This window comes from Metopolophium dirhodum, chromosome 3 (genome assembly GCF_019925205.1).
Source record: "Metopolophium dirhodum isolate CAU chromosome 3, ASM1992520v1, whole genome shotgun sequence".
NCBI lineage: Eukaryota > Metazoa > Arthropoda > Insecta > Hemiptera > Aphididae > Metopolophium > Metopolophium dirhodum.
The window spans coordinates 39,625,223-39,651,921 of NC_083562.1; the positions used below are offsets into that span (position 1 = coordinate 39,625,223).

Consider the following 26,699-nt stretch of genomic DNA (forward strand, 5'->3'; position numbering starts at 1 on the left):
CAAAAATTGAAATACAAAAATGTTTAAATACTCTTTTTTTAATATGACGTTTTCTGGAATTTGGGGGGATAATATCAAAAATGTGGGAAAGTTAATTAAAAGTAGACTTGACGACGAATTCAAATCTGTTTTCAGAATTCTTATCGCTTCAATAGATCAATTGGAATGTTTGGCAAAAAACACGTCTAAAATACTATGTCGCGAGTGTGTTAGAAAATGTATTATTGCTTGGACAAATTTGTGTTTAAAAATGACTGGTTAGTCCAAAATGAACGTTTTCCAAACATAAAAATTATATTTAGAAAATCAAAACGTATTTTTTCAGTTTTACGCCAAAACGTAGACGTACTATACCCTACACAAGGGGAAGTAAAAATTTCATGATAGCCGGTAGGTAACGAATTAAATAAACGATTTACAATATATTTATCTATCCAGGATTATATGTTAATTCATCATTGATCGTATACACATTACTTAACCAGAACATAGTTTAAAATAATAAACATATTATATAGGCAACTCAACCTACTGTCGAAATATGGATATCAACTTGAACGACAACCAATCATAAACGAACTTAAAGAAATAAAAAAGAATGTAAATTAATTGCATACTCCCGCAGTCCCAGTGTCCCACCGAATACCGATGTATTATATATATATATATTATGGTATATAATTCAGGGGTCCCCAACCTACGGCCCGCGCGGACAAATCCGGCCCGCCAAGGGTTTCTCACTGGCCCGCCAAGCTAATTAATGTTTTGAAAATAATATATGTACAGTGTATAGTTTTCATTGTTTTTAATTTATTGAATTAATTAAATTAAATTAATTTGTTAGTTTTTTTTCTTTCGGTGTTATTCGTTATAACAGCTTATAATAGTAGTTTATACCTATATAATTATACTAATTACTAACACTAAATAATAATAGAAAAACTCGTTATAAAAAAAAGTATGTAAGCAAACATTAATTGTTCTAAATAAATCTTATCTATTCTTCATATATTCTCATCTATTCCTCTAAAAATGTTGGCACGCAATGTCAATAAACGTATCTCAATTTTGGCCCGCCGTAAAAAAAAAATTGGAGACCCCTGGTATATATAATCTCACCATGCAGACATCATTACCACCAGACCAAGAATTGAGCACACATTTTTCACTAAGACTATAACATCATCCACATCTACTCAAGCATGAAAAAAACCACAACTGCATGGGTAATGCGATGAAAATCGTTTTACATTGACCAAAATTCTCCAGATCCTTCATCCTTTTATACTATGGAAGAAGCACTTAGGGAACAAAACACCTTCCACATTCATATGTCTTATTTAACACCATTGGTGTTTATACTAAAATATAATATTACAATATTAACGGGCCCGGTGCCAGTTTTCCAAATTTTCCGATATTCTATAAAATTTGAAATGGTATATCCAGCGCTATCTTATATTTGAGTGTAAACTGCCAGGCTAGGTTTACGTCGTAAAAAGTAAACGTGGATAATATGAGAACCCCTGGTTAAATAATAGTATTTTACAGTTGTTTAAGGGGCCAATTCAAATATACGTTTTCAGGAGCCAATTCAATGGTCGAATTCATACTTTCCCAAAATTGAGAGCCAATCCAATGGTAGCCTGTCGCCCCTGGTGCGTCGCGTTATAGTGTTGAACAGGTGTAACAACAGGTCACTATTATTCAATGCTTTCGCGCAAAATCACCGTCGCGACGTCGCGTCTTGCCTCCAACTGCCAATATAAAAAATAAAAAAACAAAGATTGACAAAATTAATGAAATATGGAAATCTCACACTCACTAGTCAGTAGTAACCGTTCGTCTAGTGTCGTTCTTAGAACATAAAAACTGAAAACCGTAAACTCTTAAACCATTTGGTGCCTCCGTGTGCATCTTCCCGGCTCGCCCGGTCTGGTAACACTGTCAAAACACGTCGTAATAATCACGAGTCATGACAAGTATTTTATATTAACCGTCCGACGGCCAACCACCTGTCGTGTACAGAGAGACGAGTTAAGAGTTCGTACTTCAGTAGTTCAGTATTAGTTCACTTAATTCGTGTTTCACAGGAGTAACGCCGTGACAGTGCTGAGATTACGTCGGTCCATAAAATATATCATATAACGCCAGGCGCTAGCCAGATAAGTTTCTATTTCGGTATGTAGTTGTTGTACGGCTGCAATGCGGTTTTCGGTGGGTCGGTTCGACTTCCGCCGTTTACTGTCGTACCCTCACATCGCACAATATAATCGAGCTTACGATTATTAATGCGTGAGGTACATTAATATATAAAAATACTTTTTTTTTTTATCGAAAGACGTATTAGGTACATCATAATATCTGGGATTTCTACAACTTTCGCCATAGCGAGAGTTCTGATTATTCTATTGTTCCTGATCGTAATGATTTAAATTGTACTATTGTAATTGCTTTAAAAAGATAACAATACGATGAACAGCATTAACTCGTGAGCTTCGAGATTTTATGAGGTGACGAGAGGTGACCCCAGGACATTGCACCTGTAGGTATTGTATGGCAGTACCCGTCTACTCTGATGACTGGAAGTGTGTTGCAGTAGATTTAATTTAAATTATTATTCGTCCCTTCAGATGAATGTTTAACAATTTTTCCTCACCGTAGATTTGTATTGCGAATGAGGAAGATCTGTTGTACTGCGTCAGCACTGAGCTAATTGACCCACGAGACACTGATAGTCCAGTCTGCGACTTGCAAACGCCACTTGTGACTGGTAAGTATTAATATCATACTTGACAACAGATTGTATTAATAAGAGACGCCGATCTTAGCAGCTAGTCTATGTGCCAATTTTATTAGTTATGAGTTTTCTCCGTCTTACAAGTGCGTAACATGATAAAATATATTGTCAGCAGAACACGTGTAGCTCCGTTAATTTAAAAATTAGAGTGAATTGACCTTTTATAAAATCTAAAGGTAAGATTATTATTTTGGCAACATCATGGGCTTTTTATTATATTTTAATTTTAAAGTGTGTTTATGAGTATTTTAAGATGTACAAACAGATTTACAATTTCCAAATACTCATAACTTGCTTTATAATTAAAATATAATAAAAATTCCATGAGGTTGCCTAGATAATCTTATCTTAAGGTTTTATAAGAGGTGAATTCACTTGTTTAAACTAACAGAGCTACATGTGATGTTCTGCTAAGTGTAAAATTTGCTATATTACGCACTTGTAAGACTAAGACACCACATCCTCTGAATGTGTCATTTATAAAAATATGACATTTCTACCAACTATTGATTAATAATGGACAAACAGTGTACAAAAGTTTATATATTTATGTTCTAGAGGTATTTAAAAATAAACGCTTATTAAAACATACATAAAAAGAGCCCGTCCAGTCACCCTTATATTGCACCTACAAACCTAATACAATTTTAACTATTCAAGACTGAAAACATACAAAACATAATATACAATATTGGGAATCCTCCCTGTAATTATAATTCCATTTTTAAACTGAACATTGGAAATAGCAATTGAAATATAAAAACTAAAAACCAAATTTGGCTATTGATACATTTTTCCATATATTTCCAAATATTAAAAAACTTTTACAATTGTTTGCAACATTGCCAGTTACTCGCCCATGCCTGCCATAAATAAAATTGTTATAAAATTAGCTTAATATTAACAAAAAAAAAATTAATTAATAAGGTTGAAGTAATAATATTATTTTCTTAAAAGGCACAGAAAAATTTGAAATCAGATGATTGGTCAAAATTAAAAAAAAATATTCTAAAGTTATATAAATAATAATTTCACACTATATATTATATATCCAACATTAAACAGTGTACAATTCCATGTAATATGCTATATTAAATAAGTATACAATAAGTAATAAGCATGATATTATAATGCTAAATTATTAAACAGTGCTGTGCCAACTTTCATTGGCTCCTCACGGCAATAATATTTGGCACCCCTATTAAACGTACTAGTTTTATATCTTTTGCCTCTCCTCCTCCTCCTCATCCTCTCCCTCCGCCCCAAGGAACATTAGCATGGCTCTATATAATAATTTATAATGAAAAAAATTTGTTCTGTAAATAATTTTTATTTATTAATTATGAAGTATAATTATTTTTTTAAATCTTTTGTAATATATGTCTGTATATTTTAATTGTGCAGCTAGATAATTATTACCAATAAATATAGGTTATTTAACATTATGTCTCAAATTAAAAAATCCTTTTATTATCTTATGATTGATTATCGTGGTTTAACTTGAATATTGTGTATTATCAAACTGTTTGTACTTATACTAGAAATGTGTTGATTTAAATCAGTGTAAAATTATCCCTCACCAGTTGGGTTAGGTGCTAACACCACAGTGATTCTTTTTTCACACCAGATTGTGTGAAAGCATCTCTAGTTTATCTTGCTTCAAATGGATTTAAGCTTATCAATTTTAACTTATGCCGATAATTGATAAAGTTTGGTTATATAAATTTGTGATGACCTCTGAATACTGATAAATTCAAAAATTGCACTAGATTGTTAATTGGCATATAAAGAAAAATCATTTAATTAATACATTTATCTTATAATTTTAAATCAAATATTTAATTAGTTGATCTAGATCTTTTATTTTATAATACTTATTTTGTATGAAAATACAGTTAAAAGTTGTTTTCAAGAATATTCAAACTTATATAATTTAAAGTAATACGATTAATCTTGAATTAGTACAATTTTATTCCATAAAATAGGATAGTTTATAACTTTATGTTTGAATTATTTTTTGTACCTAGCCACAAATATAAAATGTATTCCAAAGATTTTAATTATTTAACTATAGATTTAATTTGGTGTATATCTTATATTAATTAATAACTATACAGTTTAGTATTTGACAATTGTACAGTTAATATTTAAATATAATATATTAATATTATACATTTATCAGAATATTATTAATTAATAAATGCTTGGAATTAAAATATATAAGAATATACTTCTTATTTAAATAGTTTTTCATTATAATAATTTTATCAATAATATTATAATATATTCAACTTTTAAATACAATAGCTTATCCATGTTCAAATTAAAAAAAAAATAATATGATATGCAGTCATAATAATAAATATCAATACTATGTCTATGCTTAAATCATAATTTTTTTCTTCTCAACGTTATTGATATATATTTTTACAATGTAAATAATACTTTTGATTTTTAAATAGATCAATCAAATCACACTTAAATCAAATTAAAAACATTTTCAAAATGTACTTATAATAACAAACATCTCAACAATTTAATCCGCGTTTGAACATTGAGTTATGGGATTCAGTTTCTATATCGGTTTATTTCATTGCCTTTTATATTAAATACATGTAGATTAAATATTGTATTCCAGTCAATAACCTCATTCCTTAATGACTAATTATCCGTAATTCTATAATTTAAATTTTATATTTTAGTTGCCACCTTAGTTATAATACTTTTCCACTAATCTGCTCCTCGATACCTATTTGGGAGGACCCCGGGAGGGTTGATACTTGATAGGGTATATAATATCGAAAAAAATGACTCCACGGGAATCATTGTCAGGCATTTTAGAATTGTCGGATTTTATCAAATATATTGTTAATTTATGGATTTCTTTATTTTAGATAATATTATAATAATTAACAATGGGTGAAATAATGAATATTGATGTATCAATTAAGTTGCCTCCATTATTGCTGCAATCATTTTCTATCAACAATTACGAAGCCAAGTGTATGAAATGTAATATTTCATGTGCCCCTGAAGAAGAAGATATTCTTTTCCATCTTTCTGTATGTAATGGGACCCTTATTGAAGAAAATATTCAAACACTATTTAAATTCAATTGCTTGAAGTGTAATTTTTTGACTCATAGTATTGATCAATGGAAGCATCATTTATTCAAACTTGATCATATTTCCAAAAATTTTGATTTCGATATAATAACATTTTCGTACAATTGCAATTTGTGTAATACTCATTTCTATGGTTTTAGAGAATGTATACTAAAACATCATTGCAAACCTCAATTTATTTCAACATTATCCTATTTAATGTCCACTGTTTATGGGAAATACAAAATTAAGGACAAACAGACCATGCTTCATTATTGTGCGGATTGCTCTTTTTACACTGATAACTTAGCAGAATTGCACAAGAAAAAACATAGTGAAGTTGCTAACACTTCTGTATGCCATTCATGTCTGATAACATTTTATGGTTCTAGTAATGAGGAATTTTTGAACCACAAAATTTCATTTGAACATATGCTTCTGTGGTGTTTAAACGGTGTTCGGAGTATACCAAAAATACCAACAACAGTTTTTAAAAACTTGCCATACTACATAACCAAATATTTTGTAATTAATCCATTCTTGAAAAAAGTTTGTTGTATTGTCTGCAAAACAAAAGACATTCTAACTCATGACTGTATATACGAACATTATTACAACTGTATTTCTACAAAAGAAATTTCTGATGTCAAAGATTGCAATCCGTTGCTAAGTCTAAGTTGTAATTTGTGTAATTATTCATGTTTTGCAGAAGATGACATGTACAAATGTTGGGCAAATCATGTAGTGAGTCTTAAACATTTAAATAAAACTGTGGTTGAAAAAGGAAACAAACACAAAGTGATTTCATATTACTGTTATGTGAATGGAACTATATTTTGTGGTTCAGATTCGTTCATCAAAAACTTACTAATGAAAACGAATAATGATATCGGGCGTCTGTTATTTGTATCAGATTTAATGGCTACAGTGTATAAACATGTCACAAATGCACATTTCAGCTGTAATATTTTATTTTGTTGTGGAATTTGTCAAAATCATACCGTCAACCAGTTAAATTGTGTACATAAAAATAATGATTCACATCTATCATTTTATTGTTCCACTTGTTTAGTAGTGTTCAATGTCAGATCTGACTACTATGAACATCTTGTTAGTAGTGAGCATATTATTTTGAAATATTTTAAGCCCAATCAATTAGCCAAGCTTAAGATTCTTGATCATACCATGGAAATAATGAAAATATATTTAACTAATTTAAATAAAAGTGACTATGATGATGATAATGATGACACTGACAACCCTCAAGAGACCATATGGCAGGACAATCATGAAATGATTATTTCTACACAAAACCTAACATCCTGTGATCCAAAACAAAATATTATGACAAAATTAATAGAAAAACTACCTACACAGCCAATAAAGTCAGCATTTAACAATTACATAGCAGAGAATTTTGAATTATTAAATCAAGAGCCGCAAACAAGTTATGATATTAACATTGTGTTTTACTGTGAAATTTGTAATATAATTCTCAGTAATCGTGATGTTTGGATTAAACATGACAAAGAGTTTCATAGCAATGATATGGACCTTTGGGTTTTATTCTGTGATATTTGTTGCATTTACCAAGTAAGTGCTCAGATTAATACTATCGAACAGCATTTAATGACTATGGAACATATAATAATGGAAGTGTTTCAAAAATACGTCAAACCCTCAACAAATAACATTGATGATTGTTATAAAAACTCTAATCCCACCAATGATGACAAGGATTCTGATTTCAATGTTGAAATTAAAAAAATCAAAAATTCAAATGACTATAATATAAAGAACAAAACTATTTATATAGAAATTAAAAGTGAATATTGTTTTATACTCTACACTAATTTTATTAAACTTAAAACATTTAAATTAAACAATTTTTTTTATTTTTTATTCATAGACGTGGATAATAATTTAAAAAAAAATAATTATACTATATTAAACAAAATTATTCAAGAACGATATGGTAAATTCAAACAGTTCGAAAATGTAAACAATTCATTTGTGATTCTTTTCGAAAATAAGTATGTTTACTGTTTCATTTGTATGTTATAATAATAATTGTTGTTTGTTTTTGTAATTTAATAACCTTTAAGATACCAAGTTGAACGAATATGTGAGGATACAAACAAATTGGAAAACCAGTATGGCTTTACAATACAAGTTATAGAAAATCATCATTCAGGTATAAATTTAAAACAGCCTAAAAATAAGAATATTAATATTTTATGTTTATCTTTCTAGAAAAAGTATTATCGATGGAAACAATAGATTTATTTAAAGATTGGGGCTCGTTGTGTACCACAATTCTCCGTGATTTAGAAGTGATGAATTTGTCATTAACCAGTACAGAAATACAATCCCGTGTTCAACAATTGTGTGACTCAATATGTAGCTTCCAAATTGATACACATTCAAAAAAGATTCACATTTTTGGTTCTCAAGTTTATGGACTAGCAACAAATACTACTAATATAGATATATATTTGGAAATCGGTAAAACAAAACAACTTACAATTATTATTGTCAGACTTAAAAGAATATTTTAAATTTTTTTGTATTTATAAAATACAAGCATAATGTTAAAATTAATTTTAATATAGAAGAATCGTTGTACTTAATATAAATATAATATGTTTTAGTCGTTGGTGCACCTTGATAACGAGGGGCCTATGTGTAAATTTCCAGACTGGGGGGGGGGGGGGGGCCTTACTTTTATATAAAAATTAACATTAATCATACTTTATTATAACTCTAAAATAAATTGTTCTCATAAGTCATTGTTAATAATTATTAATTATGTATATTTTTGTAAAATTAACTTTTTAATATTTGATGGACTGATTAGTGAATATGTAGGAAAGGTGATCTGGCTCAATTGAGTTTTGCATGTGATTCTTAATAAATTCAATTTTGAGAAATATCTCTGCTAATGCAAATGTTATGATTAAGGTTAAATAAATAAGACATGCACTTTATTCATCACTGTATGTAGCGCTGAGATCATTTCCCAAAAAATATGACAAAATCTTTTATACACTTTATTTTTGAAATGTTTGAAAACAACTTTTTTATTAATAGTAATTGACTGTGAAATTCTAGACGTTTGTCATCATCGTACAACTGTATACAATATCATAAGAAACATTGCCTTGACCTGAAACTAATATAGATGGATGTTTAAAAGATGGAAATTATCATTAACTTTTTTTAAGTTGAAATAATACTGTATCTATAATTGGTAAAAAAAAAAACTTTAATTTTTAAATATTCTTCTGTAATATTTAGTAAGTGAACTCCTAAGTCAATAACTGAATAATATTTAAATAATATTTTTGCTGTATTTTATTTGAAAATAAAAATAATACATATATTCTGAAAGCAAAAAGTTTTCCTTTAAAATTCAAATGTCTAATTATCTAATTTTAAAAATTTTTGTTAATTTATCTGGAACACATTATAATAAAAGTCAACTTATACATCACAATTGGAAGTGCTGCCATATGAGTATATATATGTAATATTGAAAAGAAACTATTGAATAATTATAGGCTAATAGCTAATATAGAGATAACCATTTCAATATTATGCTACATTGCTACCCCTATTTATTTTTGAGTGTGTGCCACTGGCTTAGGTAGGTATATTTTAAAACATTTAGTTGGGACACTTAATATTATATTATATGCACAGAAAATGTCTTTAAAAATAATGGACACTTTTCTCAAATAGTTCTCACTAAGTATTAGGTTCATTTAATATTATAACTGTTGATGTTTGGTTGATAGTTCATTAAAATCTGTGATGGTCTAAAAATTGGATAGCGAGTGCTGTTGAGTAATATTGATAACGACAGTGATTTTAATTTACAGATGACACGTTTGACGGAATAATTGCAAATAATGAAGAAATTCAAGTGGAATTTGTACAACAATTTACTGAACATTGTCTATTGAAGCCCGAAGTCTTTCAAAATGTTAAATCAATCTATCATTGCCGTGTGCCTATTGTTACATTTCATCACGTACCATCAGAGTTCAACTGTGATGTATCCTTTAAAAGTGGTCTTGGCACATATAACACTAAATTAATCAAGTATGTAACACCATTAAATATTTGGCCAGAAATATGGTTATAGTTATTTTTATTCAACTTTGTTGCAGACTTTATTTGTCAATGAACACTACTGTGAAGTGGCTGGTCTGTGTTATTGTGAAGAATTGGGCTCTCCAAAATTGTTTAAAAGACAGGAACTTGTTCACCAGCTATGCCTTGACATGGCTGGTACTGTTTTATTTGATGACAGAAAAAGTGGTTCCATCGTTGATCGAACTCAGGCAAAATGCTACTAAAGCTGATCATAAAGTCATTGAAGGTACCTAATATATTATAATATATTTCTTTTGCTATTTAAATTATACCTACATATATAGACAGATATATATATATGTATATTTTTTTTTACCAGGATGGGACTGTACATTTGGAAAATGTTCAGGCTATATCAGTGAAGATAAACGCCCAAAACTGTTAATGGGTTTTTTTCAATACTATGCCAATAAGAGAGCCTTAAAGGACAATGTTCTGTCTACTTGCACCGGGCAGTTAATAAAAAAGCATGCATTTTATGAAAGGTTCAGCCAGTTGCCTGGACTAAGTAAAATACAGAGAACAATGTTTAAAAACTTTAAAGCCAAAGTTAATTCAAGTTTTGGAAAAAATTACGGACTGGTTTTGCAGGATCCATTTGTACTGTCGTTCAACCTAACCAGAAATTTACATAATCAAGCTTTGACAGACTTTTGTGATCTGTGTCATCAAAGTTCAACCCTTTTGATTAATATGAAGGGTTACAATATGTTTTCTAATACCTAATATTTTTTTATGTTTAACAAATGTTCTGGACTTAAGTTAATAATGCTTGTTAGTCAAAATATTTTGAATAGGAATTGATAATATAAACATATGATATAAATTTAAAGAGTCTATGGTTATTCATTTTTGCATTACAACAAAATAAAAAAATCCCTACATGAGACATCGACTGAATATATTTTAATGTTGTAAAAATGCTCATAAAAATTTTATTTTATTTTCTTGAATACATTTTTTTTTTTTGATAATGGTGGATAACCATTTAAGAAGTCTTGTATTACATTTTAAAATCTTTAGAAATTTCTATCCCTAAATAATCTGCACATTTTCATATTTTTATGATTTTTACGCCTTTTGTTAAAATTCAAACTTTAAATTAACCCTCATAACTTCTAATATTTATATAATTTAAAAAAAATTATTACTGCCATTATTTATAATTTTAACTTAGCATAAGTCATCCTGGTACTCTTTATTACTGTCATTATACTTTATGTTATAACCAATATTATTATATCTATTCATAACTTTGTATTGTTTATTGTTTTCTCTTCATATTTTATGCATATTATTTTATTGTATATAACTTATTAATATCAATTTAAAGTTGAACTCCCACTTCCGCACAGCCAATGGCTTGGAAGTGGCCAACTATTGTAAATGTATCTTTATATTTTAAATGTTAAACCATAGTGTTGGAAAATAAATATATTATTGTTATTATTATTATTATAAATGCTTTTAATAAAATATTGTGACTGGATTTTTAATATTTTTCAAATGTCATTGTAACAATATATCAAGAGCTTTATATTACATTTTCAAGCTTTTTACCCAACAAATAAAATTTTTATTGACATTCATAGAAAAAAAAAAAAATTAGAAACTGAAAATGTCCGTAAACAGTTCAAAACAAATCAAAATATTTTGAAGTTTTATCATGTATAGAAAATGTTAATATAATAAACAACTAATGAACATTTCTTATATTCAGTCATTTGTTTTAAAGTTATGCCAAAATAGGTTTTCCTTAATTTTTATGTTGTTTTTCCTGGCTCTTTTGAAAACTATTGAGAATTTAAAATTTTTACCTCCCTAATGCACTAACTAGATTAACTTTCCCATCAAACAAGATACTGTTGAAGAAAATCTAGGCAGTTTTACTGCCCTAAACAGTGGTGACACAAAAATAAAAAAAAAAATTAAAAATTAAAAAACGCACATTGTTGTAAAATCAATACATTCATCGCTCAGAATCTAAAATATAATTCTAGAATATTTAACACATTTGAATCGTTTTAAATATAAATAATATATTATTTAATAATTTAAAAACCTTTTTGTTAAAATGATTTGGATTTATTCAAAATTTTAAGATACAGAATATCACTTCTCTTATAAAATCAGTATTATTATAAATTTTATTATTAGGCACTAGTATATACTAGTATACTACAATAGGCAAGTTAAATTCATTTTTTCTAAAAAAATTATATTTGAAAATGTCATTCCGTGTACAATAAGTATGACAGTATACTCTAAAAGTTTCATATATCAACAAATAATATTTTTAAATTATAACAAAATAACTAAAATCGTTATTCTCGAATCTAATATGTAATTTCATCCAAATTTGAATTTAAAATGTCTGTAAAAAATAACTGTGTTTATATATTTGTTAAAATTGTTGGTTACAGTATGAACTATTTATGAGAATCTTTGTTTTAAATTTTCTATCCTTAGTTATAAAAACTGAACATTTTATAATCTATTAATTACAATGATTGATAAATTTCGTGATTTTGAACTTATTAAATGATCATAAAAAAAATGTGTGCCTATGCATTTTTAATATTTATCAACCGCTATTGTAAGAATATATTAGGAGCCTTGTATTACATTTTCACGCTTTTTGGCCCAACAAATAAAATTTTATTGATATTTATAGAAAACAAAATCTTGAAATTTGAAATTGTCCGTAAAAAGTTCAAAATTAGTCAAAGTATTTTCAACATTTTATTGTGTATAGAAAATGAAACTATAAACATTAATTCAATTTTTAAGTATCTACAGTCATTCATTTTTTAATTACAACACAAAATAAGTAAATCGTTACATGAGAAATTGAGTGAATATCAAATATTGTAAAAAATGAATTCCATATGCTCATAAAAATTTAATTTGACTTTCTTTGGACATTTTTTTTTAATAAAGGTAGATGAACTTATTGGAAAATCTTGCATTATACTTTCAAATCTTGGATTTAAAAAGAACATTTTTTATGAATTTCTAACTCAAAATACTTTGCAAATTTTTGTATTTTGTCAATATTTGAACTTTAAATACTTATAAAAAAAAATTGTGATTAAGTATGGATTTTTAATATTTTTCAACTGCCTTTGGAACAATATGCTTGAAGCCTTCTATTAAATTTTCAAGCTTTTTTACCCAACAAAAATAATTCTATTAATATATAACAGACATAAAAAAAAATAAAAAACATACATCATTGTAAAATCAAAAAATTTATAATAATCGAAAATTTCATATGTCTATAAATATTTTAACATGAATCAAAATATTTTGAAAATGTTATGAAGTATAATAAATTCTAATATAAACATTCAGTGAAAATTGTAGGTATGTATCTTTTGTTTTAGATACTCATATTAATTATTTTTAACAGGAAACATTAGTTTAATACATTTGACGCTGGATGATTTGTACAAAAAACGATTATGTATGGATCATTTTATAAATAATGATTTTACTAATGAAAAGATCAACAATTTAAAAAAAAAAAGCTGTGCCTAAGAAATACGAAGAACCACAATCAATTAAAGTATTAACACCAAGTAAAACTTACAGTGGACATCAACTTTTTCCAATAACTCCTCAAACACTCGCGTACAAAAAACAACAAAACTGTGATAATTTTGATGAAATTGTACATACAGACTCCAAAAAAAATATTTAAAAATACAAATTACAAGTCACCTGCATGTTTTACTTCTAACCTAACTTCAAAGACAAAATTACTTCTTGATTCAACACGAAATTTACCAAGCCCTAGTATTTAGTCCTCAACCAATTCTCCGCGATCATCTTCAAAAAAATCATTATTCAAAATTGTTGACAAATTGAAAAATACTATGAAATATCAAAGGTAAAATTTTCCCGTGGCAATAAATAACTATTGAGAAAATCGAAAAATGACCTCTCTAAATCTAAATCTCCCATCTTGATCTAATTTGTTAAAAGATAAGGTACTATAAGTTGACATCTAAGCATAGGCACAAATAGGGTGGGGCTTGGAGGGCTAAGCCCTCTTCCTCAGATTTATTATCGTATAAATGTAATTTTTGTAAAGAAATATAAACGATAAACCTATAAATATTATCGAATATTGGAAATATTATTAATAGTTTTAGTAGTTTGGGCTTACTATTAGTATGGAAAATTACATAAATATTGATGTAGAATCAGTGTTAAATGATTTTGCAAAAACTCAAAGAAGAACTAATTTAACTTTGTAAATATTAATTAAAATAATATTATGTACATTTATTATTTTATATGATTGTGATTTTTTAAATTTAATTAAGGCGCCCGGTGCCGATGCCATTTTGTCCTCAAAAATACACTGCGGGAATAACAATACCGCCTTGTAGAATCAACCAAATTTCATAATTATTTTTTTTAATTGCTAGAAGAAATTATTCTACAGCCCGCATCGATCTCTGTTTTTCAATATTTTATTCTCAAACTTTATGATATGTCTAAAAAAATACAAGATTGTAATAACGTAGAAATAAGATAAAAATAATAAATACGACTCCTGTCGATAGTTATATTAAAATAGTAAAAGTTAGAGTAGTAAAATTACGCTATTACCTTCCTCCAGGTGTTCGGAGGGCTATCGAGATCGTGTATTCGAGAATTAGATCAAATACACCGTACAATATAATTTTATGGAAAAAAAGCACATAGAATGTAGTAACTGCAATCAACATAAAATATTATATTATATGCCTTACCTGATTCGCAGTTGTTTGTAGGAGTTTTAGGTTTTAGATAAAACAAAGTAATACTTCAAACACACAAATTGAATTAAAGAACGCACTGATCATTGCTCGCATAAGGAGTCCAGTTGTCGCCCGTTGAAATCGGTTTCTTTGGGACTTGAGAGGTTGTTACTCTGGTGGTTGCGGTACTCATGCACTGGTTTAAGGGACGACACGAGGATGCTGACCAGAGAATGGTGGGCGGTTTTACCAAAAAGTTATCGTGGGCCTGGGAACTGGATTATTCTTTGGCGTCAGCATAAAATCAGGTCACCCACATCCTACGTAATATTGTTATGAGTGCGTGTCGATATCTTAGTTGTCGTTGTCAATGGTTTTATTTGATGCGACCGATTTCTACAAGCGACAGTCTGGCCGTTGTTTATTATTCTGTAAAATTTTAGTTTATTATAAGGGTGTGTGAGCATATCATTACAAGTTAGAGTAGTAAAATTACGCTATTACCTTCCTCCAGGTGTTCGGAGGGCTATCGAGATCGTGTATTCGAGAATTAGATCAAATACACCGTACAATATAATTTTATGGAAAAAAAGCACATAGAATGTATATTAACTGCAATCAACATAAAATATTATATTATATGCCTTACCTGATTCGCAGTTGTTTGTAGGAGTTTTAGGTTTTAGATAAAACAAAGTAATACTTCAAACACACAAATTGAATTAAAGAACGCACTGATCATTGCTCGCATAAGGAGTCCAGTTGTCGCCCGTTGAAATCGGTTTCTTTGGGACTTGAGAGGTTGTTACTCTGGTGGTTGCGGTACTCATGCACTGGTTTAAGGGACGACACGAGGATGCTGACCAGAGAATGGTGGGCGGTTTTACCAAAAAGTTATCGTGGGCCTGGGAACTGGATTATTCTTTGGCGTCAGCATAAAATCAGGTCACCCACATCCTACGTAATATTGTTATGAGTGCGTGTCGATATCTTAGTTGTCGTTGTCAATGGTTTTATTTGATGCGACCGATTTCTACAAGCGACAGTCTGGCCGTTGTTTATTATTCTGTAAAATTTTAGTTTATTATAAGGGTGTGTGAGCATATCATTACAAGTTAGAGTAGTAAAATTACGCTATTACCTTCCTCCAGGTGTTCGGAGTGCTATCGAGATCGTGTATTCGAGAATTAGATCAAATACACCGTACAATATAATTTTATGGAAAAAAAGCACATAGAATGTATATTAACTGCAATCAACATAAAATATTATATTATATGCCTTACCTGATTCGCAGTTGTTTGTAGGAGTTTTAGGTTTTAGATAAAACAAAGTAATACTTCAAACACACAAATTGAATTAAAGAACGCACTGATCATTGCTCGCATAAGGAGTCCAGTTGTCGCCCGTTGAAATCGGTTTCTTTGGGACTTGAGAGGTTGTTACTCTGGTGGTTGCGGTACTCATGCACTGGTTTAAGGGACGACACGAGGATGCTGACCAGAGAATGGTGGGCGGTTTTACCAAAAAGTTATCGTGGGCCTGGGAACTAGATTATTCTTTGGCGTCAGCATAAAATAAGGTCACACACATCCTACGTAATATTGTTATGAGTGCGTGTCGATATCTTAGTTGTCGTTGTCAATGGTTTTATTTGATGCGACCGATTTCTACAAGCGACAGTCTGGCCGTTGTTTATTATTCTGTAAAATTTTAGTTTATTATAATGGTGTGTGAGCATATCATTACAAGATAAAAAGCATTTTTTTTACACATTTTTTAATACAATTATTATTTTAAGTATTATTTTTGCAGTATTCGGTCAGTTGAGTATTAATTAAATTCATTCCCACATCGGGATACCCGGATCCGAAAAAGCAGACATGACAGCCTACGAAGCCTTTTCATCCCCATTCAAACCTCACATCGTCCTCATTCAAAACTTTCAACAAAATTCATCGGAAAATAACGGAAAGAAGAATGACAAAATGTTTAGGGAAGCCTACTTCTTTCCAACAAATTGAGACTAATGTAAGATTGAAAAAAAAAGAGAGGAAATAACCATTACTCGAGCCAAAATAGGCCACTCGCTCTTCTAATACTCATGTTTATCTCATCAAAAGAGACCCAGGACCAATATGCGACATTTGCAATGGCGTTTTAACGATAGAGCACATTGTCATCATTTGCCCCAAATATACACCGAAGCACGCAAGATACTCACAAATCCTGTTTCACTCCACCAAACCTTCAAATATGAGAACACAGATGCAATCAGTACATTTTTCCATAATATAAACTTAACAAATTCACTGTAAATAATGTAGTTACATTTTGATCAAATGTATGGTAAAAACCTGCGTTGTTGAAGCCTTTTAAATATATATACTTTATAATATATATATAAAAAAAAAATATGAATAAAGTTTCTAATTAAAATGTCCACAACAGTATAAACTTAACTTAGGTACTTACTTGAGTTTGTGCGTACGTTAACGACTAACTACGAGTATAATTACTAATTAGATATGTTGTCGTTTTCGAATTTATTTTTTGATATTAGAAGAAAATCTTATGAGGAATCTAGTATTAAATTTTAAAACTTTTTCAAGGAACGAAAATATGGATCTACCGACTACCGTTATTCTTTGAGTTACGCCAAAATACAATAAACATCGATTTTGTCAAAAACTGATTTTCCGTAAAAACGTCCGTTTTTCTTTAATTTTATAATTTTCGTTTTTCCCGATTATTAAGAGTATACCTAGGCATTTTTTATTTTAATCTCTGTGGAGTACCAACTAGCTTCAATTTATTATCATTAACCACCCTCACATTTGAAAATCAAAGCTATACTTCGACTACTCATCGTGTATGCATGCCTACACATAAAATTTTAATTTTAATTTTAAAAAAAATATTTACATTGTAATATCAAATTCATTCATCGCTCCACTCGGAATCTAAAATGTTCTTAATTTTTTTAATGTTGTAACTTCTACAGTTCTACTGCCAGTTGGGAGCGCCAAAAAAATTTTAAAACGGTCGACGCGCCTCGTGCGTCGCGTTGTAGAGTTGAACAGGTGTAACAACCCTGGATACCTTTCACTATTGTTCCATGCTTTCGCGCCTCCGTCGCGACTTGCCGCCAACTGCAAATATACAAAATAAAAAAAACAATGATTACCAAAATTAATGAAATATGGAAATCTCACACTCACTAGTCAGTACTCAGTAGTAACCGTTCGTCTAGTGTTGTTCTTAGAGCGTTGTGAAAAAAAACTCTGGAAACCGTATCCGGCTCGCCCTGTCTGTGAACACAACCGAGAAACACATAATAATCACGATTCATGACAAGTACCTATATTTTATATTAACCGTCCGACGGCCAACCACCTGTCGGGGTGCAGAGAGACGAGTTGAGAGTTCGTACTTCTTGGTTCATGGGGTTGACAGTGCTGAGAATACGTCGGAGTTTTGCCGTGTTAGACTTGTGCAGCTTGCTGACTGTCGGTCCAAAAAATATATCAGTTAACGCCAGGCGCTAACCGGATAAGTTTCTATTTCGGTATGAAGTTGTTGTACGGCTCCAATGCGGATTTCGGTGGGTCAGTTCGACTTCCGCCGTTTACTGTCGAACCCTCACATCGCACAATATAATCGAGCTTACGATTACTAATGCGTGAGGTACATTAATATATAAAAATACTTTGTTTTTTTTATCGAAAGACGTATTAGGTACATCATAATATCTAGGATTTCTACAACTTTCGCCATAGCGAGAGTTCCGATCATTCTATTGTTCCTGATCGTAATGATTTAAATTGTACTATTGTAATTGCTTTAAAAAGATGACAATACGAGGGACAGAATTAACTCGTGAGCTTTGCTTTAACATAGAATTTTATGAGGTGACGAGAGGTGACCGCAGGACATAGCACCTGTAGGTATTCTATGGCAGTACTCATCTACTCTGATGACTGGAAGTGTGTTGCAGTAGATTTAATTTAAATTATTATTCGTCCCTTCAGATGAATGTTTAACAATTTTTCCTCACCGTAGATTTGTATTGCGAATGAGGAAGATCTGTTGTACTGCGTCAGCACTGAGCTAATTGAGCCACGAGACACTGATAGTCCAGCCTGCGACTTGCAAACGCCACTTGTGACTGGTAAGTGTTAATATCATACTTGACAACAGATTGTATTAATAAGAGAAGCCGATCTTAGCAGCTAGTCAAAGTGCCAATTTTATTAGTTAAGAGGACGTGATACTCGCGTGTCTCCATCTTACAAGTGCATAACATAGCAAAATGTATTGTCAGCAGAACATGTGTAGCTCCGTTGATTTAAAAAACTAGAGTGAATTATAAAATCTAAAGGTAAGATTATTATTTTGGCAACATTGTGGGCTTTTTATTATATTTTAATTTTAAAGTGAGTTTATGAGTATTTTAAGATGTAAAAACAGATTTACAATTTCCAAATACTCATAACTTGCTTTATAATTAAAATATAATAAAAAGTCCATGAGGTTGCCTAGATAATCTTATCTTAAGGTTTTATAAGAGGTGAATTCACTTGTTTAAACTAACAGAGCTACATGTGGTGTTCTGCTAACTATAAAATTTGCTATATTACACACTTGTAAGACGGAGACAGCACATGCAAGTATTACATTCTCTTAATGTGTCAAATGTAAAAGTATGATATTTCTACAAATTTCTCATTTTTAATATTAATTAGAGCATAATTGTAACTGGCTAATTAATGGTATTAAGTATACAATATAAATGTGTGAAAGAATTTCTAGTTTATCTTGCTTCAAATGGTTATAAGCTCATCAATGTAACCTTATGCCGATAATTGATATGTTTAATTATATAAATTTGTGATGACCTCTGAATACTAATAAATTCAAAGATTGCAATAGATTGTTCATTGGCATATAAAGAAAAACCATTTATCTTTAATACATTTATCTTATAATTTTAAATAATAATAATAATAAGATAGTTTATTTAATTAGTTGATCTAGTAGTTCTTTTATTTTATAATACTTATTTTGTATGAAAATACAGTTAAAAATTGTTTTCAAGAATATTCAATCTAATATAATTTAATGTAATACGATTAATCTTGAATACGTGCAATTTTATTCCATAAAATATAATAGTGCATAATTTTATACTTGAATTATTTTTTGTACCTACCCACGAACATAAAATGTATTCCAAAGATTTTAAATACTTTATTATAAATTTAATTTAGTATATATTAATTAATAATTATACAGTTTAGTATTTGACAATAAAATTGTACAGTTAATATTTAAGTATTAAATATTAATATTATACGTTTATTAGAATATTTTTTAATAAATGCTTGGAATTAAAATATATAAGAATACCTAACTTCTTATTTAAATAGTTTTGCATTATAATAATTTTATCAATGATATTATATTCAACTTTTAAATACAATATCTTATCCAAGTTCAAATTAAAAAAAAAATAAGAATATATGCAGTCATAATAATAAATATCAATACTATGCTTAATTCATCATTTTTTTCTCCTCAATATTATTGATATATATCTTACTTTTTATTTTTAAATAGATCAATCAAATCATACTTATATCAAATTCAAAACATTTTTAAAATTAATGTATAATAACAAACAACTCAACAATTTAATCTGCGTTTGAACATTTAGTTGTGGTGTTTAATTTCTATATCAATTTATTTCATTGCTTATCATATTAAATGCATGTAGGTTAAATATTGTATTTCAGTCAATAATCTCATTCCTTAAGGGCAAACTTTCCGCAATTCTATAAATTAAATTTTATATTTTAGTTGCTACCTTAATACGATACCTATTTAGGGGGAAAGAGTTAATACTTGATAGGGTATACGTATATTATATCGAAAAAATGACTTCACGTTAATAATTCTCAGGCCACAGTAGATTTGTCAGATTTTGATTGCTATTTTTTTATCTAAAAAAAGAAAACTTACAGTCTGCATCAAACTTTAATTTTAAATAGAATAATGGTATGATACAATTTATAAAAAGACATATGTAAAGTTTGAGATTAAAATATTGAAAAACTGAGTTTGATGCAGCCTGTAGAATATTACCCTCTATAAGTTAAAAAAAAAATATCAAATTTGGTTGATTCTACAGAACAGGATCGTTATTCTTGTAGACCGTAGTTTTGCCTGTATATGATAATTCAATTAAGTTGAAATAGAAAAATCAGTTAATTTGTCAAACATATTGTTAATTTATATATTTCTTTATTTCAGATAATATAATAATTTACAATGGCTGAAATTATGAATATTGATGTATCGATTAAGTTACCTCCTCTACTGCTGCAATCATTTTCTATCAATATTAACGAAGCCAAATGTATGAAATGTAATATTTCATGTGCAACTGAAGAGGAAGATATTCTTTTCCATCTTTCCGTATGTAATGGGACCCTTATTGAAGAAAATATTCAAACACTATTTAAATTCAATTGCTTGAAGTGTAATTTTTTGACTCATAGTATTGATCAATGGAAGCATCATTTATTCAAACTTGATCATATGACCAAAAGTTTTGATTTTGATATATTAAGATTATCGTATGATTGCAAGTTGTGTAATACTCATTTTTACGGTTTTAGAGATAGTATACTAGAACATCATTGCAAACCTCAATTTATTCCATCAATATCATATTTAATGTCCTCTGTTTATGAAAATTACAATGTTCAGGATAAACAGACCATGCTTCATTATTGTACAGATTGCTCATTTTTCACTGATAAGTTAACAGAATTGCATAAGAAGAAACATAGTGAAGTTGCTGACACTTCTGTATGCCATTCATGTCTGATAACATTTTATGGTTCTACTAATGAGGAATTTTTAAACCACAAAGTTTCATTTGAACATATGCTTCTGTGGTGTTTAAACGGTGCTCGGAGTGTACCAAAAATATCAACAACAGTTTTTCAAAACTTGCCATACTACATAACCAAATATTTTGTAATTAGTCCATTATTGGAAAAATTTTGTTGTGTTGTGTGCAATACAAAAAATATACTAACATATCAATGTATTTATGATCATTTTTATAACTGTATTTCTTCCAAAGAAATTTCTGATGTCAAAGGCTTTAATCCGTTGCTGAGTCTAAATTGTAATTTGTGTAATTATTCATGTTTTGCAGAAGATGACATGTACAAATGTTGGGTGGACCATGTAATAAGTTTTAATCATTTGAGTAAAACTGAGGTTGAAAAAAAAAACAAACAAAAAGTGATTTCATATTATTGCTATGTCAGTGAAACTGTATTTTATGGTTCAGAGTCTTTTATTAAAAACTTTATAATGAAAACGAATAATGATATCGGACGTCTGTTATTTGTATCAGATTTAATGGCTACAGTGTATAAACATGTCACAAATGCACATTTCAGCTGTAATATTTTATTTTGTTGTGGAATTTGTCAAAATAATACCGTCAACCAGTTAAATTGTGTACATAAAAATAATGATTCAAATCTATCATTTTATTGTTCCACTTGTTTAGTAGTGTTCAATGTCAGATCTGACTACTATGAACATCTTGTTAGTAGTGAGCATATTATTTTGAAATATTTTAAGCCCAATCAATTAGCCGAGCTTAAGATTCTTGATCATACCATGGCAACAATGAAAATATATTTAACTAATTTAAATAAAAGTGACAATGATGATGATGATGATGATGATACTGACAACCCTCAAGAGACCATATGTCAGGACAATCATGAAATGATTATTTCCACACAAAACCTAACATCCTGTGATCCAAAAGAAAACATTATTACAAAATTAATAGAAAAACTATCTGCACAGCCAATAAAGTCTGCATTTAATAATTATATAAGAAAGAATTTTGATTTATTAATCCGAGAGCCGCAAACAAGTAATGATATTGACAAATCAATGGTGTTTTACTGTGATATTTGTAATATAATTCTCAGTAATCGTGATGTTTGGATTAAACATGACAAAGAGTTTCATAGCAATGATATGGCCCTTAGGGTTTTATTCTGTGATATTTGTTGCATTTACCTTGTGAGTGCTCAGATTAATACCACCGAACAGCATTCAATGACTATGGAACATTTAATAATGGAAGTGTTTCAAAATCACATTAAAACCTCAACAAATAACATAAATAATTGTAATAAAAACTTTAATCCCACCAATGATGACAAGGATTCTGATTTTAATGTTGAAATTAAAAAAATCAAAGATTCAAATGACTATAATATAAAGAACAAAACTATTTATATAGAAATTAAAAGTGAATATTGTTTTATACTCTACATTAACTTTATTAAACTTAAAACATTTAAATTAAACAATTTTTTTTATTTTTTATTCATAGATGTGGATAATAATTTAAAAAAAAATAATTATACTATATTAAACAAAATTATTCAAGAACGATATGGTAAATTCAAACAGGTCGAAAATGTAAACAATTCATTTGTGATTCTTTTCGAAAATAAGTAGGTTTACTGTTTCATTTGTATGTTATAATAATAATTGTTGTTTGTTTTTGTAATTTAATAACCTTTAAGATACCAAGTTGAACGAATACGTGAGGATACAAACAAATTGGAAAACCAGTATGGCTTTACAATACAAGTTATAGAAAATCATCATTCAGGTATAAATTTAAAACAGCCTAAAAATAAGAATATTAATATTTTATGTTTATCTTTCTAGAAAAAGTATTATCGATGGAAACAATAGATTTATTAAAAGATTGGGGCTCGTTGTGTACCACAATTCTCCGTGATTTAGAAGTGATGAATTTGTCATTAACCAGTACAGAAATACAATCCCGTGTTCAACAATTGTGTGACTCAATATGTAGCTTCCAAATTGATACACATTCAAAAAAGATTCACATTTTTGGTTCTCGAGTTTATGGACTAGCAACAAATACAACTGATATAGATGTTTATTTGGAAATCGGTAAATAAATCAACTTACAATTATTATTATCATACTTAAAAGTATATTTTCAATATTTTTGTATTTATAAAATACAAGCAACTTTAATATAGGAGAATCATTGTACTTAATAGAAATATAATATGTTTTAGTCGTTGGTGTACCTTGATAACAAGGGGCCTATGTTCAAATTCCAAACTGGGGGGCCCTTACTTTCAAATAAAAATTAACAACAATCATACTTTGTTCTAACTTTAAAATCAATTGTTGTCATAAGTGATAGTTAATAATTATTAATTATGTATATTTTTGTAAAATTAAATATAAAAATTAACTTTTTAATATTTGATGGACTGATTAGTGATTTTGTTGGAAAGGTGATCTTGCCCAATTGAGTTTCGAATGTGTTTCTTAATCAGCTTCAATTTTGAGAAAGATCTTTTTGCTAAAGCAACTGTTACGATTAAGGTTAAATAAATAAGACATGCACTTTATCCATCACTGTATGTAGTGCTGAGATCATTTTCTAAAATAATGATAAGATCTTTTATACTCTTTATTTTTGAAATGTTTGAAAACAACTTTTTTATTAATAGTAATTGACTGTGAAGTCTAGACGTTTGTCATAATCGTACAACTGTATACAATATCATAAGAAACTTTGCCTTGACCTGAAACTAATATAGATGGATGTTTAAAAGATGAAAATTATCATTAACTTTTTTTAAGTTGAAATAATACTGTATCTATAATTGGTAAAAAAAAAAACTTTAATTTTTAAATATTCTTCTGTAATGTTTAGTCTAATCTTTAGAATAATATTTAAATAATATTTTTGCTGTATTTTATTTTAAAATAAAAATAATAGACATATTCTGAAAACAAAAAGTTTTCCTTTGAAATTCAAATGTCTAATTATCTAATTTTAAACATTTTTGTTAATTTATCTGGAACACATTATAATACAAGTCAACTTTTATGCATCACAATTGGAAGTGCTGCCATATGAGTTGTGATTCATTACAAAGATAATTTTTAAAAATATAATATTAAAAAATATTAACCTGTATCCACTGTTGACATTTTTTTTTAATTTAAATTTTGATATGAGCAGTTGTGGGGTATCTTTATGATCTATAATTCTAACTTTTAACAGTTTGATAAATAGTTCTCACAATGTATTAGGTTAATTTAATATTATAACTGTTGATGTTTGGTTGATAGTTGTTTACAATCTGTGATGGTCTAAAAATTGGATAGCGAGTGCTGTTGAGTAATATTGATTACGACAGTGATTTTAATTTACAGATGACACGTTTGACGGAATAATAGCAAATAATGAAGAAATTCAAGTGGAATTTGTACAACAATTTACTAAACATTGTCTATTGAAGCCCGAAGTCTTTCAAAATGTTAAATCAATCTGTAATTGCCGTGTGCCTATTGTTAAATTTTATCACGTACCATCAGAGTTCAACTGTGATGTATCCTTTAAAAGTGGTCTTAGCACGTATAACACTAAACTAATCAAGTATGTAACACCATAAAATATTTGGCCAGAAATATGGTTATAGTTATTTTTATTCAACTTTGTTGCAGACTTTATTTGTCGATGAATACTACTGTGAAGTGGCTGGTCTGTGTTATTGTGAAGAATTGGGCTCTCCAAAATGGTTTAAAAGACAGGAACTTGTTCACCAGCTATGCCTTGATATGGCTGGTACTGTTTTATTTGATGACGGAAAAAGTGGTTCCATCGTTGATCGAACTCAGGCAAAATGCTACTAAAGCTGATCATAAAGTCATTGAAGGTGCCTAATATATTATAATATATTTCTTTTGCTATTTAAATTATACCTACATATATAGACAGATATATATATATGTATATTTTTTTTTACCAGGGTGGGATTGTTCGTTTGGAAAACGTTCATGCTATATTAGCGAAGATAAGCGCCCAAAACTGTTAATGGGATTTTTTCAATACTATGCCAAGAAGAGAGCATTAAAGGACAATGTACTGTCTACTTGCACCGGTCAGTTAATAAAAAAGCATGCATTTTATGAAAAGTTCAGCCATTTGCCTGGACTAAGTAAAATACAGAGAACAAAGTTTAAAAACTTTAAAGCCAAAGTTGATTCAAGTTTTGAAAAAAATTACGGACTGGTTTTGCAGGATCCATTTGAACTGTCGTTCAACCTAACCAGAAATTTACATAATCAAGCTTTGACAGACTTTTGTGATCTGTGTCATCAAAGTTCAACCCTTTTGATTAATATGAAGGGTTACAATATGTTTTCTAATACCTAATATTTTTTTATAATTCTTCTTTTTTTATGTTTAACAAATGTTCTGGACTTAAATTAACAATCCTTGTATTAAATAATAGTAAATTTATACAAAATGTCTAAAAAACAATTTTTATAAATCTTTTGAAATTGCAATAATAAATAGATATAATAATATATAATATGAGATTTTAATATGGAATTTTGAAAACAGTTATGTCAATAGATAATTTACTATATTATGCAAGTCAGTTTAAACTTGCTGTGTACGTACATTAAAAATATAAAATGTATTAAGTATCTGGATTTTTCAAGATAAATAATAGTATTGGTCCTTTGATATAATATGTTATCTTACAACCAATGCAATTTTGACCACGATCCCACCTTTATATACTTATACATTACATGTCTATTTTAATTTTATTTTTTACATTCAAAGTCAAAAAAGGTCAGCAAGTATGCGTTGCTCTGCTGTGCAGTAGGTTACAAGTCGGTCACTGTAATGGATGGTGTTACATATTAATTCAATGACATAGAATCATTGTATAAGAAAACGATTTTGAGCGAAGACAGTCAGCCTAT

The 26,699-nt window shown here is 28.8% G+C and overlaps 2 protein-coding genes and 1 long non-coding RNA gene across 6 annotated transcripts in view; 2 read left to right on the forward strand and 1 right to left on the reverse strand.

The window, feature by feature from the left end:
* LOC132940557 (uncharacterized) overlaps positions 1-18,166 on the reverse strand; it is a 19,766-nt gene extending 1,600 nt beyond the window's left edge. The window contains exons 1-2 of the long non-coding RNA XR_009664094.1: positions 18,035-18,166; positions 17,739-17,965 (exon numbers count right to left, since the gene is read on the reverse strand). This is a non-coding gene — a long non-coding RNA (uncharacterized LOC132940557). The remainder of the gene's footprint in view (positions 1-17,738; positions 17,966-18,034) is intronic.
* LOC132940555 (uncharacterized) lies at positions 1,991-11,394 on the forward strand. The gene is made up of 9 exons (XM_061008285.1): positions 1,991-2,588; positions 2,665-2,773; positions 5,695-7,729; positions 7,814-7,937; positions 8,010-8,098; positions 8,158-8,409; positions 9,786-10,008; positions 10,077-10,288; positions 10,382-11,394. The coding sequence occupies exons 3-9, from the start codon at positions 5,716-5,718 to the stop codon at positions 10,786-10,788; spliced, it is 3,321 nt and encodes a 1,106-aa protein (XP_060864268.1). The 5' UTR covers positions 1,991-2,588; positions 2,665-2,773; positions 5,695-5,715; the 3' UTR covers positions 10,789-11,394.
* Positions 18,041-26,296, forward strand: LOC132940553 (uncharacterized). 4 transcript variants are annotated; one of them, XM_061008284.1, is made up of 9 exons: positions 18,041-18,170; positions 18,876-18,984; positions 21,126-23,166; positions 23,251-23,374; positions 23,447-23,535; positions 23,595-23,846; positions 25,134-25,356; positions 25,425-25,636; positions 25,730-26,296. In XM_061008284.1, the coding sequence occupies exons 3-9, from the start codon at positions 21,144-21,146 to the stop codon at positions 26,134-26,136; spliced, it is 3,330 nt and encodes a 1,109-aa protein (XP_060864267.1). In that variant the 5' UTR covers positions 18,041-18,170; positions 18,876-18,984; positions 21,126-21,143; the 3' UTR covers positions 26,137-26,296. The 4 variants fall into 4 exon arrangements, with proteins under 4 accessions (XP_060864267.1, XP_060864265.1, XP_060864264.1 ...); XM_061008282.1 differs by having other exon boundaries at positions 18,057-18,799; XM_061008281.1 differs by having other exon boundaries at positions 18,057-18,500.
* Positions 26,297-26,699: the final 403 nt, after the last annotated feature.